Source organism: Panthera tigris, chromosome A3 (assembly GCF_018350195.1).
Source record: "Panthera tigris isolate Pti1 chromosome A3, P.tigris_Pti1_mat1.1, whole genome shotgun sequence".
NCBI lineage: Eukaryota > Metazoa > Chordata > Mammalia > Carnivora > Felidae > Panthera > Panthera tigris.
The window spans coordinates 90,684,656-90,704,617 of record NC_056662.1 but is presented as its reverse complement, the minus strand read 5'-3'; the positions used below and the strand labels follow the sequence as shown (position 1 = coordinate 90,704,617).

Genomic DNA, 19,962 nt, shown 5'->3' with positions numbered 1-19,962 from the left:
TTAGTGGAGTAAGACAGTTGCCAACAGCTGGTTCAGCTGCTGCCCTGAGCACCGGGACTGGCAGCCCAGGTACTGCCCCTTCCCGGTGACGTCTCTGCAGAGGCTTATAAAAACCTTGCGCGCAGCCTACCGAGGTTCTGCTAACTCCGGAGCAGAGCAGGACCCGAGCCAAAGAGGCTCCTGCGAAGCTGCAGACCGCGGCGGCGGCGGCAGCAGCAGCTGCAACACAGCGAAAGCAAAGGAAAACATCTCCAGCCAGATACGGGGCCCCAGAATACTGGCTATAGACTCAGAACTTTTACAGGTCGCGTGGTGACGAACACACCCTTTTGCCCCCAGTCCTCCTGCAGAACAGGTTTTTTTTTGTTTTTGTTTTTTGTTTTTTTTTTGCATTTCCAGCTGCAAGCAGGGGGAATAGGAGTTGCAAATAGCAGCAGGTGCAAAAAGGCGAGGGTCTCCTGCTTCCTGGAAGCGTGACCCCTGGGATTTCTTTCTTTTTCCTAGTCCCACGCAGGAGAGACGCTGTCTCCGGATTTCTGAACTCAAATGCTTCCTGAAGCTTGAAAGTGGAGGAATTCAGAGCCACGAGGAGCAGACAGCGCATCTAGAAGCGTTTTATCTTCTGAGAGCCAACTCTTCTGCTTGCAAGGAAAGAGTTCTGCCCAGAAAGAGCCTGCAGCCCTCCTGTCTTGAATAAGCAGGACCCTGACCCCAGGCGTCAGCCTCAGGGCCTGCTGCAAAGGCAGGGTGTGTGCAGAGAAGAGGGCTTAACCGCCTAGCAGAGGAATGGATAACGTCCTCCAGGTTGACTCAGACCTCTTCCCAAACATCTCCACCAACACCTCGGAGCCCAACCAGTTCGTGCAGCCGGCCTGGCAAATTGTCCTTTGGGCAGCTGCCTATACGGTCATCGTGGTGACCTCCGTCGTGGGCAACGTGGTGGTGATGTGGATCATCCTGGCCCACAAACGAATGAGGACAGTGACGAACTATTTCCTGGTGAACCTGGCTTTTGCAGAGGCATCCATGGCTGCGTTCAACACGGTGGTGAACTTCACCTATGCTGTCCACAACGAATGGTACTACGGCCTGTTCTACTGCAAGTTCCACAACTTCTTCCCCATCGCCGCTGTCTTCGCCAGCATCTATTCCATGACTGCTGTGGCCTTCGATAGGTGAGCTTGCCCTTTTTGGAAAAGGGAGAAATTGTCCATACCATAGCATTGCTGTGAGCTTCCGGGTTGCACTGTGCCTGGTTCATGGTGGAGATTGGTCACCTGGACCCTGGGGTTATTACTGACAGCTAGTTGAATTAGTTGTTGATCTTATCTCACCATTTGCTTTTCTATTTTTTCTTTCCTTTCATCTTCCTTTTCATTCATTGCCAGTCTCCCTTTGTTCACACACCTCCTTTTTCCTTCACTTAATTCTATTTCTTCACCCCTTCTGCACCCATCTTCTTGATAGGTTTCTTTCAACTACTGCTTTGCTTCTTTCCATATATTCTTCCTCTCATTTACCCTGAAAGCCTGAAGGGGATACTCCAGCCTTGGCCAAGGGACTGGCCCTTGGCTGGGGCTTTGTAAATCCCTGCAAGCCTACTATTCTGCTGGACAGCCTCTTGGTGCCTTCCAGTTTTAAGCGTGCCTAGGTAAAATTTCTCATTTTTCACTTTTTCCTGGATATTCAGGAACTTACTGCTCCCACCTCAACTCTCCAATATTCTTTCTATGTGAAGAGCATTTCATTAGAATCATAAGATACTCAGGATTCTAATTCAGCTCCATCTATGCTGCTTGGAGCTGTCATTCAGCAATGAGATGCTGCTAGGCTGTTCCTCAGGAACTCCGCAAATAGGGGCCCAGGGAGCTTACCCAGGAGTTTTTCTAAATTTCTCTTGTCATGTAAGGTCAATGTTTTTCACCTGTCTGTATCTACAGAGAAATGTACTTGGCAAAGGCAGTTGAAAGCTCTTTTTTCCTGCACCCAACTAAGGTTTCAGAAGCTGGCTGATAAGGAAAATGTTGGCATTTTCGAACACTAGGGCTTGCGTTCTGGAACGAATGGCTCCTCAGGTGGCAGGATGGAAAATCGATTAGTAGAGCACATCTTCCTCTGTGTGGATATTTTTGTGGGTGTTATAGGTCTTTAGTGTGTATCTATGTGTGCACAAATATTCAATGCTTACCTGGGATGGGGAGGTATGTTTAAAACACCTGCCACTGTGATTTTGAAATGAGTTCTTTTCATGGCCTTACTGAGATCTATGAATTATGAGAAACCCAAAGAAGGACCTAGGAGAAAAATCCCCCCCCTCAAAATTCCCAAACTACTAAATTCTTTTAGCATAAATATTGTTTATGATTGGCAATTGATTTGAGGTCTTTTTCAGCTTCTGTAGTCAATGAACACTTGTAAAATCAGAGAAATGTAAGAAATCATTGCAGTGGTGTCCAAACCAAATGCTGGCTTCTAAATTCCATGTACAACTCCCTTTATGCAACTCTATGTGCTTGGTACATTGTGGTGACACACTGCGGTGAATCAATTTATATTTTAAATGTAGACGGTAAACCAATTACTCAAAGTGGTAGTGAAATGAGTTCTTTTGTAAATTTATCTTTTATGCTACTTTAGTGTTCAGATACTAAGTTTGTTGAACGTGAAGTATGTCTGTAAGTCTTTCTGCACTGACTTGTTCCTTTAACTGGACAGCAGACCCCTTAAATTTAGAAAACCCATAGCATGACATATGAATGAATATAGGTGCAGTGAAATGTGGTGTGATTTCATTCAGCCTTGATGAACTTTAAATCAGAGGGAAAGTTGGTATTTTAAATGCACTTGGGCCTTGTGTGAGCTCAAGGGAGACCTGTCAGTCAGTGTGCTTCTGAGCATTCAGCAGACAGATCTCTTGCTCCAGCTTACCCAGAAATGACATGTTCCACAGCCATGCTCTTTCCCTTTGAACTTAGAAGGCTAAGGACAGAAGCCAGGGTCAAAGTCTTCACATTGGAATGGGTAGGGAGCCAGATTTTAGTTGCCTTGACCCTGGCATCTCAGGCTCCATTATTCTCTCTAGGCAAACCATAGACAGGGACCCTGACCCTGCAGGACAGCTGCTTAGTGAGGTCAGAGGAGCCCTGGTGCCTGAGCTGATGGAAATGACAGGAGCAAGAAATGCCCCCAAGTCCCTAATGTCCAGATACAGCCCAGGGAGATTATCAACATCATGCTCAAGGTTATAATCCAAGGTAGAGTTTGGGATTAGGCTTCAGGGCTCTGTCCCCAAGTCATCCAAGTGCTTGTTCTAATTTTCCTTGCTCAGCCTCATGAGCACAGTGAGTTAATCCCCCCAGACCCTCTGATGAAGGTAGCTCCACTGCATGTATATTCATCCATTCTCTCCCAAGAATATTTTAGAAAGGTAAGGGGCTGTAAGCAGTCATCATATCAATTATCTCTCCTTTCTCCACCAAGGCAGTGCAAACTTTAAGGAAATGTTAAATTATCTTTTGTATGTTCCTTGAATTTTTAACAGATAATCTGAATCAAGTCTTAAAAAACAAAAGCATTATGGTTTTCCTTATTATAAAATTAAACCTGTTCATTGCAAAAACTCAGGAAATACGAAGAACATAGACACAAAATACAAATCAGCCATTACTTCACCATGCCAAAATAACACCTGTTAACATTTTAATTTCTCTTTTATGACTATTACACTACATAATTGAGGTCAGGTTCTGTATAATTTTGCAGCTTACTTTTTTCCATTGATAGTAATGGAAAACATTAGTAACATTTTCCCATATTATTAAAAAGTCTCCAGTAACACAATATTAATGGCTTCATATTATTCCATTATATGCATGTGCTATTATTACTTTAACTGCCCTCCTACTGTTGGGTATTTAGGTGATTTCTGAATATTTTTGCTTTATGGTTAATGCACTAATAAACATTTCTATATGGTAATTTTATTTTCCTTTCTTGATTATTTCCTTAGGATAGATTCCCAGAAGTGGAATTACTGGGTCAAATGAAATGAATTAAGGGGAAAAAAACCACATTTTTCCTCCTAATTTTAAGGGATTGTAAACTCTAAGCAAAGCAAGGAATACGTCTGTTCTGTCTTGTTTACTTTATCTCCTCAGCACAAGGCAGTACTGTCACCAGTCACTACACATTTGTTAAATAAGTGAATGAATGAACAAAATAATACATCTTCCCAAAAGAACATTTAGAAAAATACATAAAATTGTAAAGAAAATGTAAATATTATCTACCATCCCACTACTGGCAGTAAACCTGTTAAAATTCTGGAATGCTAGCTTATACTGGCTTTTTTCTATCTGTGTTATTTATGCCACAAACAGTTACTCCCATTTTTAAGGCTAAATTTTGGATCATAATAAAAACAGTTTCAATAGTTGCTTTTTTGTTTCATTCCTTACCATCATCTCATGTGTGTTTTCCATGTCATGAAATAGTTTGCAAAATAGAATTTTTGATCTATTAAAAATGGATGCATTATACTGCGTGGCTATAATCATTTATTTTACCATTCCCCTATTTTCATATGTAAATTTTTTCCATTTTTAATAACTACAAGTATCCCAGATATAAATCTTTGAGAGCATTCCTTGTTCTCTCCTCAAAATAAACTCCTTGATACAGAGTTGCTAGTTCAAACTGTCCTGGTAAACTTTGCCAAATTTTCTTCTAGAACTAAAACATATATACAGAGAAAAAAGAGACTTTCACCTGTAAATTACAGTACTAATTTAATTATTTTCTGTTATCTTTCCATAGAGTGGGGAATGAGACATAGAGAGAGAGAGAACAAGAGTGTTTCTTCTTCTGAAGAAGGAATACTTATTTATTGAAGGCAATGGTTATCTAGAATAAAAGGGTTGCAGAGACAAATATACCTAAATAAGATCAGATCTAACTCTAATTAAACTCCAAAACACATCAGGGATTTTACTTTTTGAAACTATAATTTCTCCCACTTAAAATGAAATTCAAAAAATTTTCCCTATTATGGATTTATTTCACTTAGCATAATACATTCTGGTTTCATCCACATTGTGGCAAATGGCAAGATTTCATTCTTTTTGATCACCAAGTAATATTCCATTGTATATAATATGCCACATCTTTTTTATCCATTCATCAGCCAATGGACATTTGGGCTCTTTCTGTAATTGGACTATTGTTGATAGTGTTGCCTTAATTTAAATAAAAATTTAAAAAAGGAAAAAATTTCCCTACTAGAAAAATTAGAAGGTATGTGTGATTTATAAAATCAGAAGTTGGAGGACACTAAGAAGTGACACCACCATTTTGCAAAGACCCATGATGGTTGTCAGTTCTAGTACTGAAGAGCAGCACTAAGAAGGAAGGAAATAGGCCAATTCCTAAGCCCCACAAGAGGGACTATAGAGGTAAAAGGCAACCTGACTGGGAATTAAACACACAGCAACAGGAAGCTCAGGAAAGCACCGGGCTGGTAACACCACTTCTCTACCTGGAAGGGGCAAGTGTAATTTCAGCGAGTTGAAAGGAGAAGGTTGCTCACTCCTCAGACTGGTCCTGGATGTTCTGTTTGAGTGAAAGGAAACATCTAGAATATGATGGTCTCTGAACAATATGAAATATGATCAGGACCAAATATACAGTTGCCCAGATAGGGGCAATGGTTGAAGGCAAAAGAAGGAGTGAGCGCTCTGACAGAGTAAAAGAGGAACCAAAAGCAAAGACATGCATAAACAACAAAAACTTCTGATGGTTCTGTGATGTCTGTCCCATTCTCCCAGCCACACTCAGCTACAAATTTAAATAGCCTGCTTCCCAGGTCTCCACCAGACCTGTAGTCTGTCCTTGAACCCCACCTTGTTGACTAGACTTGGATCCCATTGTATATCTCAGGTCAATTCTTCACTGCCCAGAGGTCAAACATAGATTTTAGAATCTTTTCACTAATTTAGATGAACCTTACAACCCATGACCAAGCATCTCTGGGATACTGAGAATGGTCATTCACTAGAAGCTTATCCATCACAACTGACCCTGTCTTTTCAAATCCAGAACCTCAAATGTCTGAGTTGACATAGATCAAAGTTGAGCTTGTTAACATCTTGGATGGGTCAATTAGACTGAAGGATCTTTCCTGGAGAAATTCAATGACCACCTACTCTCTCCCTGGAGCTGTCGCACTGCACTTGTCACATCCTGTCCCTACTCATGGGAGCTCCCAGTATGCTAAATGGTCAAGGACCTTGTTTTTAAAAAAACTGGCAGAAACATAGGTTTAATTGAAGGGAAATGAAGAGTAATTCTCAATGTAAATGCAAGTAGTAGGACCACAAGACTTTGTTATTATTATTGATGTCAAATTAGCAAATGTTGAATGAGGATCCTGAGGTAGAAACACTCAGTTAAATTTGGACAAAGATCTTCAGTCCATTGATGGATAATGCCACCAGGTAAGGTGATGTTTCCTAACTCAAAGTCTCATGTCCTCCCTCAAGAGCTTTATGCTACATATTGAAGCAAACAGAACTGATATAGAGGTAGCTACAATATAAGGTGCTAGAATATGTTTTATATGATTGTATAGACAAATTGAATATGAGAGAAGAGGAAGAACATTATGTCCAGCAGTGATGATTAAGGAAGACTTCAAAAAGTGGCAATTGACTTGGACCTTGAAGATTAGATCAAATTATTTTTTTTTTAATTTTTTTTTTAAGTTTATTTATTTTGGGGACAGAGAGACAGAGCATGAACGGGGGAGGGTCAGAGAGAGGAGGAGACACAGAATCTGAAACAGGCTCCAGGCTCAGAGCTGTCAGCACAGAGCCCGACGCGGGGCTCGAACTCACGGACCGCGAGATCATGACCTGAGCCGAAGTCGGCCGCTCAACCGACTGAGCCACCCAGGCGCCCCTAGATCAAATTTTTTAGAGAAGATGATAAAGAAAGGTGACCTTCCAGGTAAAAGAAACTGTTTGACAAAATTATGGAAGCAAAAAGTTGCAAAATGTTTGGGAAGAATGACTGCTTGACTCAAGTGAAGTGAGTTCACAGGTAAATCAGGGAATGAATGCAGAGGTTAGTAAATCAGGAAATGAATGGAGAGGAAAGAGATGAATACAATTTTGGCTGGATTTGATGTGAAAATGTAACAATTGGTTGGAAATGCCCAACAAGGCAACTTGAGATATGGGACTAGAAACTAAGAAGCCAGGGATGAAAATGTGGATTTAGGAGTTTTCCAAACAGATGGCTTATTTGAGTTTGAAAGAAGAAAACATCTCTTTTACCTGTACACATTTCCAGAGAAGAGGCAAAGACATCAACAATTCGTGAGAATGTCCATCAAGTAATGGGGTGGGAGCGGGGCGGGGGGATGGCGGAAGAAGCAGAGAGGTAGTGGAGAAATCAGGCTATGTAGAGTGACAAAGGTTAAGAGAGGTGACTTGTGGTTGGTTCTGTTCATCAGTGTCATTAGAATCCTAGGCTGATGAGGACATTGGATTTGGTAATTAAAGAACACTGGTAGCTATGAAAGGTAGTATTAGCAGAATATGATAAGGAGGGATAAAATTAGATGACAATGAGGAGAATGTCCTCTTCCTCATCCATCCATCCATCCATCCATCCAACCGTTACTGAGCACCTACCATATGCCAAATTCTGAGGCAGTAAAACTTGCCTTTGCCCTTGTGCTCTCAGTTTTGGGGGATGATAAAGTCATGAATACCAATTTAACCCAATGTAATTAATACCATGCTGAGGGAGCTTGGAGACAGAGGGAAGAACTGCCATTGGGAATATGGGAAAAACTTACTGGTAAAATAAAGAAAAGGAAGTGAAGGAAGAAGGAGTGGAAGAAGGAGCAGAGGAGGAGAAAAGAAACAACAAAGTGCAGAGAAAACAATGTGGAGTTTGTATTTTTTAAATTAATTTCAGGAACACTCGACTGGGAATTATAATGATTTATAAGTGTTTGTCACTTGGACACTAGAAAAGAGATTTCATGTTAATAAAAATGATAATGATACTTTATGTTTCCATCCTCTCCAATCCATTGTCTCATCTAATCCTCAATAGCAATGGAGATTCTGTTTCTGCCATGAAAGACCATTAGAAACTATTTCTTTTAGCGTCATCCTCCCACTCTTTACTCCCTCATAGCTTGGAGACCCATGCAATTTGCATTCCTGTGCCTTAGACATCTGCCTACATACTCCCACTCAAGGTGGCTTTTGGATGTTATATCATCTAAAGAAAGCTGTCATTGAAGGCTGAAAAGTGACATAAGGGTCCTACTGTGCCAGAAAGGATGTTACAGGCTCTTTTGAAAATTTTCCCCCCAAACAAAAACTCAACCCCACAACTTTCTAGACAGGGCCATTATGAGAATATCAAATTCTGCTTAAATATTTTACTCAGTCTGTCTCATTTGTTAAATTCACATTTTGGTTCATTATAAAATTATTCCTTTTGTTGAACTGAAATCTGCCTCTGATTATGGGCTGCTCCTACTAATATAATGCCTCTTCTATGTGGCAGTCATTTAGATATATCCCTCCTAAAGCTTTTCCATCCCTGGTTAACTGCCCTTAGTTTCTTCATCTCTCCATCCTCCTTAGTCTCTACTGGCTATTCCCATTTGTTAATGGACCTCTTAACTGAGAGGTTAACTAATACCCAGAACTGTGCACTGCCTTATTAATGTTACTCTGTCTGGCTTCATTTGCTATAGGGATGGCATCCTACCTGGTTACTTTGTCCTCTTAGACTTAGCACAAGTACCACCTGCACTAAGCCTTCAAGTCTCGATAAAGTATCCTTCTTACCTAATCCCATGTTATTTATACAATTTTCTGTAACTTGTTGGTCTCTCCCACACCTCCTTGCCTGCTAGATTACAAGCATTATGAAAACAGGGACACTTTATACCTGTTCCCAGAAGCTACCCCGTTGCCTGACACAGAACAGATATTCACTACAATGTGTGGATAGTGGTTGATTTGACTGTACCTCTGTTCTGCACACATCAGCCAAAATCTGAAAACCAGACCAAATGCATCAGGCAGACCTCAAACATACCTATGATGTTCTACCTTGAAGGAAAATAAAAATTGGGCCAAATGTATGCCTACAATGAAGTTTTGCTACACTACAGAATGTTTGGTTCAGAACAGGTGTTCTGAACCTATTGTAGAGTAACTATGTGCTCTAATTCACACTTGCCTCCTCCACACTTCACTTGACTGGGCCCTATTGGATTCCTAACCCACACCCCATCCCCAGTAGATCTTGCACCTCAGGAGAACACTTCTAATCAAAGGAGGTGTTTATCATTTCTATCTTACCTCTAGTCTATCCAGGAATACTGGAAACTCAGGTATTTCATAGACCCCTCTGTGACCCAACTATTGTCAACCCCTTAGCTTTTTCTCCAACACCCCTACTACCAACAGGAAGTGTACTCTCTGCTTTACCTGTCCTTCCTGAGTCAGGAAAAGCAAAAGCCTAACTTCCACTTAACACTCCAAGTCCCATATCCACAGCAGTTGTCTGAACAGCTAGTCTATACTATATTAAAATACCACAGACACAGGAAAATTCCAGCAGAGAGCCTGAGAAAATCACAGACCTGGAGGACAGACTGAGGAACTGGCTTATATTGCCCAAAACTCTTGCTACCTTGAGAAGCTATTATTCCAACTCACTCAAAGAGGACATATGAGGCTCTATGGATGAGGAATCCCCAGGGATGAAGAGACACTTTAATGATGTCCTTAAGAGATAAATCTCAGCTTGAGTACTGATGCAACACGTGAAGCTCTAGGAAATCTATCTAAGCAGCCCTGAGCCTGATTCCTTGCTCCTCTCTTTTATAATTCTTTACTTGATCTACCTTCCAATTCAGCTTTATCATTATATTTAACATTTGGGATACTCTACATAGTGCCTTGCATATCTTTTGTATAAGAATGTCCTTTAATAACGTTATATCTCACCTTTGATAATGCAGTTTAGTGTAGGAAAGAGCACAGGCCATGGTCCCAGCAGTGCTTCTACCATTTACTAGCTATGCGAATGTAGGCAAGACACTCAACCTCGCTGGGCCTCAGTTTCCCCATCGCATAAAAGGGATATAATAAAAGGTACCTTGTAGAGTATCGTTGCAGGGAGAGAGGGGGAAAGGGAAAGTATGGAAATGTATGGGAAGTTGCTGATTCATTGCCTGAAATCCAGTAAGATCTCAGTTAATGGTTATATTATGATCTATAATAAACCCTGACACACCATTAGACCTATTCTACACACCATTCCTATCTCATCTCCTCTTGAATTCCTTCTACATCAGGGATAACAGCAATAGGGTGAAGCACTTATGTCCCTGCCTAAATTATAGTTTAAAATCCTTCCAATTGGGACAGCAAACCTCTTGCCAAACGCTATCCATCATCCTTCCCACCTGTGGAGATACTCTACCAGAAGCCTAGCACGTGGATTTGCATATCACAGTCCAGAAAAACTAAATCATTTTCACTGATACCATCTCCAAAACCACATGTTCACTTCCCACATCCTGTATGTCACAAAGTCACCACCCTCACGTGGAGCATCATTTGAGTGTTTAATGTTTGACATAAAAACATCTGAGAGTCATAGCAAAAATGTGTAAGGGAGGATAATAGCAAAAAAACAAAACAAAACAAAACAACCTCTTACAGCTGCATGTGTTTTAGTTGATATTAAATTTGTTAAAGTTGTGTTTCTTTTGCCTTTGAACACATCTTATAAATCTTGGAAGTTTTGTTATAAATCTAGTTAAAGTGTTAAACATTCATTTTCCCTTGTATTTTGGCTAATACTCAATTAGCTCTTAAACATGAGATGGAGTACTTCCTCCTAAATATTTTAACTTTTTCAAACTTAGTGAAATAATCTTACATATTTCCAATTAGTCACAAATTTTGCAAACTTTAAAATCAAATAATCTTAATAATGTAAACTGTACTTATAAAGTTGATTATTAAATTCTCTTAAATATTTCAAATGTAATACACAAATTTAATACATCTGGTTTTCTTAAAACTTCAAATCCCTAACAGGATGACTTATAAGTAGGAGAAACAAAATCTTTCTCAGGACTCGCATAGTTCTGGTAAATCTAATAAATCAAAACTTCTAATTTAGCATAGTAAGTTCTCTTAAAGCATTTCAACTTTCTAAGAATTGAACTTACAAGTTCAGTAAATGAGGTTCTTACGAGCCTCTACATATTGACTACAAAACTAATTAGTTAAATCCTCCTAAGTGTTTCAATTAAAATTACAAATGTGGTGAGTCAAATTCTCTAATATATCAGATTCTCATTTCCAACATATTAAAAACAAATCACACACAAGTAACATATACTGATCATAAAGTTCACTACTATACACACACTTCTTATATAGAAATGCCATTTCTTCATCGCCAATTTGATTTTACAAAACGCCTTTCCCACGTTACACAGTTACACAAGCAGCAGTGGCAGAATCATCTTCTCCATAAGGGGCCTCGGAGACTGTGTTGGAGATCGGAATCCAGGTGTGTCTTCCAGGAGCCCAAAGCCCTGAGCCCTTCTCACAGTGGAACTCTGCCTTCTCAGTGCCCACAGAACCCACCCACACCTTACCACTGCAATCGAATAGTTCAATGTGCCCTGCATCTCCTTGGCTTCCTTCAAGTGTTACCCTTCTCCGATTTTCATCTTAACATCTTATCATCTGTGGCCAACAGGCACATGAAAAGATGCTTAACGTCGCTCCTCATCAGGGAAATACAAATCAAAACCACACTCAGATATCACCTCACGCCAGTCAGAGTGGCCAAAATGAACAAATCAGGAGACGATAGATGCTGGAGAGGATGTGGAGAAACGGGAACCCTCTTGCACTGTTGGTGGGAATGCAAACTGGTGCAGCCACTCTGGAAAACAGTGTGGAGGTTCCTCAAAAAATTAAAAATAGACCTACCCTATGACCCAGCAGTAGCACTGCTAGGAATTTACCCAAGGGATACAGGAGTACTGATGCATAGGGGCACTTGTACCCCAATGTTTATAGCAGCACTCTCAACAATAGCCAAATTATGGAAAGAGCCTAAACGTCCATCAACTGATGAATGGATAAAGAAATTGTGGTTTATATACACAGTGGAGTACTACAGGACAATGAGAAAGAACGAAATATGGCCCTTTGTAGCAACGTGGATGGAACTGGAGAGTGTGATGCTAAGTGAAATAAGCCATACAGAGAAAGACAGATACCATATGTTTTCACTCTTATGTGGATCCTGAGAAACTTAACAGAAACCCATGGGGGAGGGGAAGGAAAAAAAAAAAAAGAGGTTAGAGTGGGAGAGAGCCAAAGCATAAGAGACTCTTCAAAACTGAACAAAATGAGGGTTGATGGGGGGTGGGAGGGAGGGGAGGGTGGGTGATGGGTATTGAGGAAGGCACCTTTTGGGATGAGCACTGGGTGTTGTATGGAAACCAATTTGACAATAAATTTCATATATTGAAAAAAAGTCTTATCATCTGAATTACATAGATAGAATCATGCAAAACTTCATCCCACCCCAAATTTGCATTCAGTCACTTTGCTACCTGAGTAGAATTAGCTGCATTCCATACTCTCTTATGTTTTTACCTTCTTAATGGACCTCCATTCATTCATACTGGCTCATTGCCATGGATAAAGTGACCAAAAAATCACCATCTGTCCTGGGTCTTTCAGTTTCTTTTTTGAGACTTTGAGGTCATGGAAAATAGGTGTCAGAATTTTTCTGGATGTATCCTGTTTCTTCACATGAATCATCAGAAAATGTGGGGCACCTGGGTGGCTCAGTCGGTTAAGCATCCCACTTCGGCTCAGGCCATGATCTCATGGTTCATGAGTTCGAGCCCCAGGTCAGGCTCTGTGCTGACAGCTAGGAGCCTGGACCCTGCTTCAGATTCTGTGTCTCCCTCTCTCTCTATGCTCCTCCCCGCTCATTCTCTATCTTTCTCAGTCTCTCAAAAATAAATTTTAACAAATTTAAAAAGAAAAGCGCATACCTATCGAAAAAAAAAAAAAAAGGAAAAGTAGTGCCTGTTAGTTTTGACAAACTCAGGCCGTCAGCATGTTTCAGATCTATGCCCAGAGACACTGTGTTCATCCTATATAGAAGGTCAACACAGCAGCTTCCATTCCTCTTGGCATGAAGTCTTTGGTGGGAGGGCCTTTCTTCTCAGAGCCTGGAAGGGAACTGGTGCCCTTGCATCCTCCAATTGGATCATGAGATGTTCTTTCTTCAGTTGGGTTTTCCTCCGAGGACAGACTCTCATGACTTTTTTATAGCTCTAGAAGTGCTGAGTTCCTTTCCCTTCTCTTCCTTCTCAGTGCCCTAGATTTCAGATCATAAAAAATAAGTGGTGCTCTGTTCTTACAGCTTAATTCAGTGCCCTAAGCCGTATATGGACTAACAAGCAGCCACCTTCACAAATCACACTTCTGCCTGAGCTCGTGCAGGAAGGGTGAACAGTCGTGCTAGCTACCCCTCTGCTCTGTCATAGAGTATAATTGAGACACTAATTTTGAAAAGTCTCATGTACACATTTAGTGGCATGTGGGGAGATTAGGAGCATAAGCTTAATACTCACCTTGTACGATTTATTAATTTTATTTTACTGTGGAGAAAGATCCTCTTGAATAATTAATATGCTCTCGTAAGAGGATTTTTTTGACTCTGAAAATGTTTAAACAAAAGAAAGCCCCACAAACAGCTGAAATACTCTCCCAAATAGTCCCAGGGTGTCAGGGGTGGGAAGGGGGGGTGCTTAAAAATGCCCCACTTCATGATGGGAACTAAAAGGGAAGCAGTCCTGAGGCTGAAATGCAACTAGTTAGCTCAACAACTTATCTGAGCTCTTAAAGAGGAACTTAGACAATAACCTAGAAACCCTGTATCCAAATCCTTAAGACCAGTTCCTTTCTCTTTCCAGCTGGCATGATAAGGGGTCTGGAAGTTAATATGTTAAAGACTCAGCTAGAATATGAGCCATATCACAGTCATCAGGGGTTTCCAGTGGCCCAATTAAGGCACTGCCAACCTAAAACCCGGCAAAATGCAAAGAAGGCAAAGATACTATCCTCTTCCCTTTCTGGCCGTTTCCCTCAATAATGCTCTAAGTCTGCAAGAAGGTACTCCCTGATCCTGCCTCACAAATGCATGGTCCCAAATTACTGCTCTGTTCTCTTCACAGCCCGATCCAGTTTAGTAAATTGAGTTGAATCAAGGGAAGAGTATCCAATTAAAATCATACTAAGATGGGAATGGTCTGGGCTTCTACCTTCCAAGTTCCATTTGTATTTTAAAATGGGAATGTGTTCATTCTAATCACATACTCCTTTCCAGCTACCTCCTCGTGAGCAGGAAAGAGTATAAAGAACCAAGACAAACAGTCTTGAGGACTGAGTCATATATGCAAGGAGTGCTGGGATTTAGGTACTTCAGTGTATCCAGAGTTTGACTTTTACAACATGGCCCCATGTGTCTACCAAGGAGACTGCTGGGAAGCACAAGGAGCTGTTGTCACGAGCCCAGACTGTTGCTGAAAGACCTTCTCCTGTCACAATTGGAACTGTCTCAGTGCTGCAATCCCTGTGAACTCTGCATTTGTGTTTAGGTGGTAGAAGCTGAATTTGCTTCTGTTCTGTTCTTCATACTTCTTTGCAAGTCACTGATTCTCTTTGATGAATATGTAGCAATTTTGTAGCTTGGATATCGTCATCAGAAGGGACTTTGGGTCATGGTCCCAGCCAGTCCTAAAGGTCTGGTAGGCTGGGGTTCAGGGCAGCAGGGCAGTGAAGTCCTGTTTAGATGGCCAAGATGATTCTTTACCTCTCCAGCATCTTCAGTGGATTTGTGCTGTTTACAAATCCTGGGGTAGGGCCAGGTTTCCAAGAGCTGAGCTTTCTGCTAGCACCTGTCTGGACCCACACTTGATCTAAAGCTCGCATCCCTTTTTCTGTCTTTCCTTTCTCCCTTTCTCTCTACACCTGGATCAAAAATCCCTTGCTTCTATCCTCTCAACTCCTCTTCAACGGTTTGAAAATTGCATGACTTCAATAAATATCATTGCCTGAAAAATGGAGTTGGAGCAGAAAAAAAACAAAAGCTGTTGTGCATAAAACGATTGAAGAGTAGATTTACACAGCAATATTGAAAATGCAAAGTACTGGGGTGCCTGAGTGGCTCAGTTGATTAAGTGTCTGACTTTGGCTCAGGTCGCGATCTCACAGTTCGTGAGTTTGAGCCCTGCATCAGGCTCTGTAATGACAGCTTGGAGTCCGGAGCCAGACTTCAAATTCTGTGTTTCCTTCTCTTTGCCCCTACCCCACTCATGCTCTCTCTCTCTCTCTCTCTCAAAAATAAACATAAAAAATGTTAAAAATTAAAAAATGCAAAGTACTATGATTCTGATTAAGCAGATGAGTCCAGAAGGGTCCTGAACATATTCTTTAAGGCTATTTATTTAGGTTTAAGCTTAAGCTACTTTTTAAAAATGGAATGTATTTGACTTATAACACTGTGTAAAATTAAGATATACTTATGCTACTTTTTAAAGAAAAATAACTTACTGTTGAATACTATCTGCACAACTGTAAATTCCCTTTTGATAACATTTAATATATATATTTCTAACACTAATATAAACCATTATGTATACACTAAGGAGAATTAGCACCTTACAGAAAATAAAGTATGATGAAGAACAAAAGCAAAATCAACCCTCATCTCACTATTGTCAATTCTTAGAAATTATTTCAGTACAGGATTTTTTCCCTATGCATAGTATATTTTACATAACTATACTCCTATGGCATATTTTAAATTATTTTAACATAATAAAGAACATTTCATGTAATTAAATGTTCTTCTAAAAGATCATGTTTTATGGTTACAAAGTATCATAATTTAAATAATGGCTCATCCTGAGGCTTTGTACTTATTTCTAGCTTTTGCTACAATATATAATTTGTGTGATCAATGTGCTCTAGCTATACTCAAACATGTGCGTGGTTATGAGGATAGATTCTTAGAAGAAAAGTTTGTTCAGAGTGCTGGACATTTAAGCTTTGGCTTCATTTTGCTTACTTCAGAAAGCTTTAGCAAGTTAGTAGCGTGAATCAGAATATACACACCCATTACATGAAAGTGTTTCTTCATATTCCTAACAATTTCAGAAGTATCTTTCCCAATTTAAAAGATTTAAAATGTTATTTATGTTTGCATTTCTTACTAGTGAGATTGGATATTTTTGTATATTTGCTATTCCTTTATATTTTACTTTTTTATGAATAACCTATTCATGACCTTGGAAATTTTTAAATTTAAATCTTCATTTTTAAGTTACATATTGAATTGCAGGAACTGTGTTAAGGATACAACCTTTTTTTTATTGCCTTATTTCCTAGTTTTCAGCTGTTGTAGAACTTCTAGAATAGACAGTATTTGGTTATATGCTTTGTTCTATTATTATACTGCTAGATTTGCTTGCTAATATTTTATTTACATTTTTAAATATTTATTTATTTATTTTGAGACAGAGGGAGCACGAGCGTGAGTGGGGAGAGGAGCAGAGAGAGGGGGAGAGAGAGAGAATCCCAAGCTGACAGCACAGAGCCCTATATGAGGCTTGATCTCACAAACTGTGAGATCATGACCTGAGCCAAAATCAGGAGGCAGAGGCTTAATCAACTGAGCCTCCCAGGCACCCCTAATTTATATTTTTGTATCTTTGCTGTAAAGTGCAACTGTCATTTCATTTTTTGGTGCTGTCTTTGCAAGTTTTGGTTTCAGGGCTATGAGGAAATAAGCATTTTCTGAAATGTATTATGTTTTCTGAAATAAATGAACTTGGTGGCGAGAAATATTCCTAGAAGATATTGCTTACAATTCTTTCTCTGTGTAGTCATCACACAGTAGTACAGGGCATTCCCCAGGTCCTCCATGTCAAGCAAAAGAAAAAAGAAATAACACAATAGGTTATTGATTCAGAAAAACAGTGGAAGTAAGGTCTACAAAGTAGTTAACAGATTTTACCCTCTCAGGTTAGGAGTCCCGCCAGCCAATGATATAATAGCAGGGAGAGAACCTAGCCACATTTTTTATGACAATGATCAATGTAAAAGCCAGCCCAAGGAGCAGGAAAGAGCCCAGCAGTGGAGCTTCCTAGCTCGGGAAAGAGGCTGAGCCTCAACGCTCATCTTTTTTTCTGGCACACTACAGAGTATCCCAAGAGAGACACATCCGTGTGGGTAGACACAGATTTTACAAAATTGAGAAAAATATACAGATAAGCAAAATGGAGCAGCACAGACTTTTTCAGCTTGGATATGCATTTTATAAGATTTTTAACAAGACCGTGATTAATAAAATGGCTTATTTAAGGACCTCAGTAATTAGCATTTTAGCATTTTAGAGGGAAAAATAAAAATTGCAGTTTAAAAGAATTAAGCTTTATCTTTTCAAAAAAAATTTTTTTAAATGTTTTATTTATTTTTGAGGGAGAGAGAGAGACAGAGCACGAGTGGGGGAGGAGCAGAGACAGAGGGAGACACAGAATCCGAAACAGGCTCCAGGCTCTGAGCTGTCAGCTCAGAGCCCAACGCGGGGCTCGAACTCACAAACTGTGAGATCATAACCTGAGCTGAAGCTGGACACTCAACCAACTGAGCCACCCAGGCGCCCAAAGCTTTATCTTTAAAATATCCGGTTTTATTTTTTCCAGATTCTCCCTTCCTATAAGCAATATGAATAAGGCAAACAAAGAGATACTATCAAAGAAGTATAAATAAATCTTGTTTTGTGGCTTAAAAAATCATTATATATACAGTTTGTTGGTTTCTAACATGTTGTTATTAATGTAAATTGATTGGGGAAACATTTCATTTCATCACATAACAAAACAATCATTTTTATGTTCCATTAACACTGAACTCTCTCATGCTGTGTAGATGTAGATCTAAATATTTATAGAGTCAGTACCATACATACTTCTTTTTAAAGTTTTTATTTAAATTCCAGTTGGTTAATATGCAGTGTAATATTATTTTAGGTTACAATATAGTAATGGATTCACTACTTCCATACAACACCCAGTGCTCATCACATGTGTGCTCCTTAATCCCCATCACCTGTTTCACCCATCTCCCCACCCACCTCCTTTGGGGTAGCCATCAATTTTTTCCCTAGAGTTAAGAGTCTGTTTCTTAACTGCCTCTATCTCTCATTTTTTCCCCTTTTCTTGTTTGTTTTGTTTCTTAAATTCTACCTATGAGTGAAATATGTTATTTGTCTTTCTCTGACTGACTTATTTTGCTTAGCATAATACTCTCAAAATAAAAGGCTTCTGTACAGCTAAGAAAGCAGTCAACAAAACTAAAGGGAAACCAATGGAATGGGAAAAGATATTTGCAAATAACATATCTAATAAAAGGTTAGTTTCTAAAATACATAAAGAACTTATAAAACTCTATACCTAAAAAACAAATAGTCCATTTAAAAAATGGACAGAAGACATGAATGGACATTTTTCCAAAGAAGACATACAAATGACCAACTGACACATAAAAGATGCTCAACATCACTGATCATCAGGGAAATGCAAATCAAAGCTACAATATGAGATATCACCTCACACCAGTCAGAATGGCTAAAATCAACAGCACAAGAACAACAGGAGTTGGCGAGGTTGTGGAGAAAGGGGGACCCTCTTTCACTGTTGGTAGGAATGCAAACTGATGCAGCCACTCTAGAAAACACATAGAGGTTCCTCAGAAAGTTAAAAATAGCAGTACCCTACAATCCAGCAATTGCACCACTAGGTATTTACCAAAAAACACAAAAATACTAAATCAAAGGGATACATACACCCCAGTGTTTATAGCAGCATTATCTATAATAGCCAAATTACAGAAATAGCCCAAGTGTCCATTGACTGATGAATGAGTAAAGAAGATATGATCTATATCTACATCTATATTTATACCCATATCTATATATATTGGAGTATTATACTCAACCATAAAAAATCCTGCCATTTGCAATGACATGGATGGAGCTAAAGAATATTTTGCTAAGTGAAATACCATACATACTTTGGCTCCAGGGATACAGTGGTCAGCAAGAATCAAACCTGATCTCTGCCCTCAAACAGATATTAATAAGACATTAATCCACTGATTATTCAAATCAGTGTGCAAAGTGTCCTAACAGCTATTAAAGAATATTAATATTATGAGAGTATATGAAAATTCACTTAGTCTGAATGGTTTGGGGCTGAGATCTAAAGGATGAGTAGGAATTAGGAAGAGCAGAGTGGCAGACACTGGGTTGGTTACACAAAAGCCATTTACAGCCCCCTTCTTTCCCATCCTCTACTAGAGATATTGTCAATGTCATAGTCTTACTTGAAGGGAGCATTGGTCATATGACAAAGTTTTGGCCAGTGGGGTGCAGGAGAAAGTCTCTAGATCGAACTTCTCTGCTTGAACAAAAAGGCACTGTCTACAAGGAAAAACACTTTTTTTTTTTTTAACTCTTTGCTCTCTCCCCTTCTTCCTCTCTAGAACCGGTTCAAGAGACCTGGATGCTAGCAGCACATTTTACCTATGAGAACAACCCTTACACACTAAGGATTGTGGTTCAGAAAGTTAGAAAGAGCCTAGAGCCCTGAGCATATCACTGACCCACATACCAGCCCTAAACTACCTTACCTGGCTTTGGCCTTCTTGTTATGAAAAACAATGAAACCTCTATTTCTTTAAGCCCACGATAAACAGAGGGAAGTTGTGTGGAGGGGAAAGAGTTTAGAAAAGTTAACTGCATTTATGAAGACCC

At 39.7% G+C, this 19,962-nt stretch overlaps 1 protein-coding gene across 1 annotated transcript in view; it reads left to right on the top strand.

Annotated features, from left to right (window-relative positions):
- Positions 1–513: 513 nt before the first annotated feature.
- TACR1 (tachykinin receptor 1) overlaps positions 514–19,962 on the top strand; it is a 141,567-nt gene continuing 122,118 nt past the window's right edge. Inside the window, exon 1 of the mRNA XM_007083489.3 lies at positions 514–1,175. Coding sequence (XP_007083551.1) covers positions 787–1,175 — 389 coding nt within the window. The 5' untranslated portion in view covers positions 514–786. The remainder of the gene's footprint in view (positions 1,176–19,962) is intronic.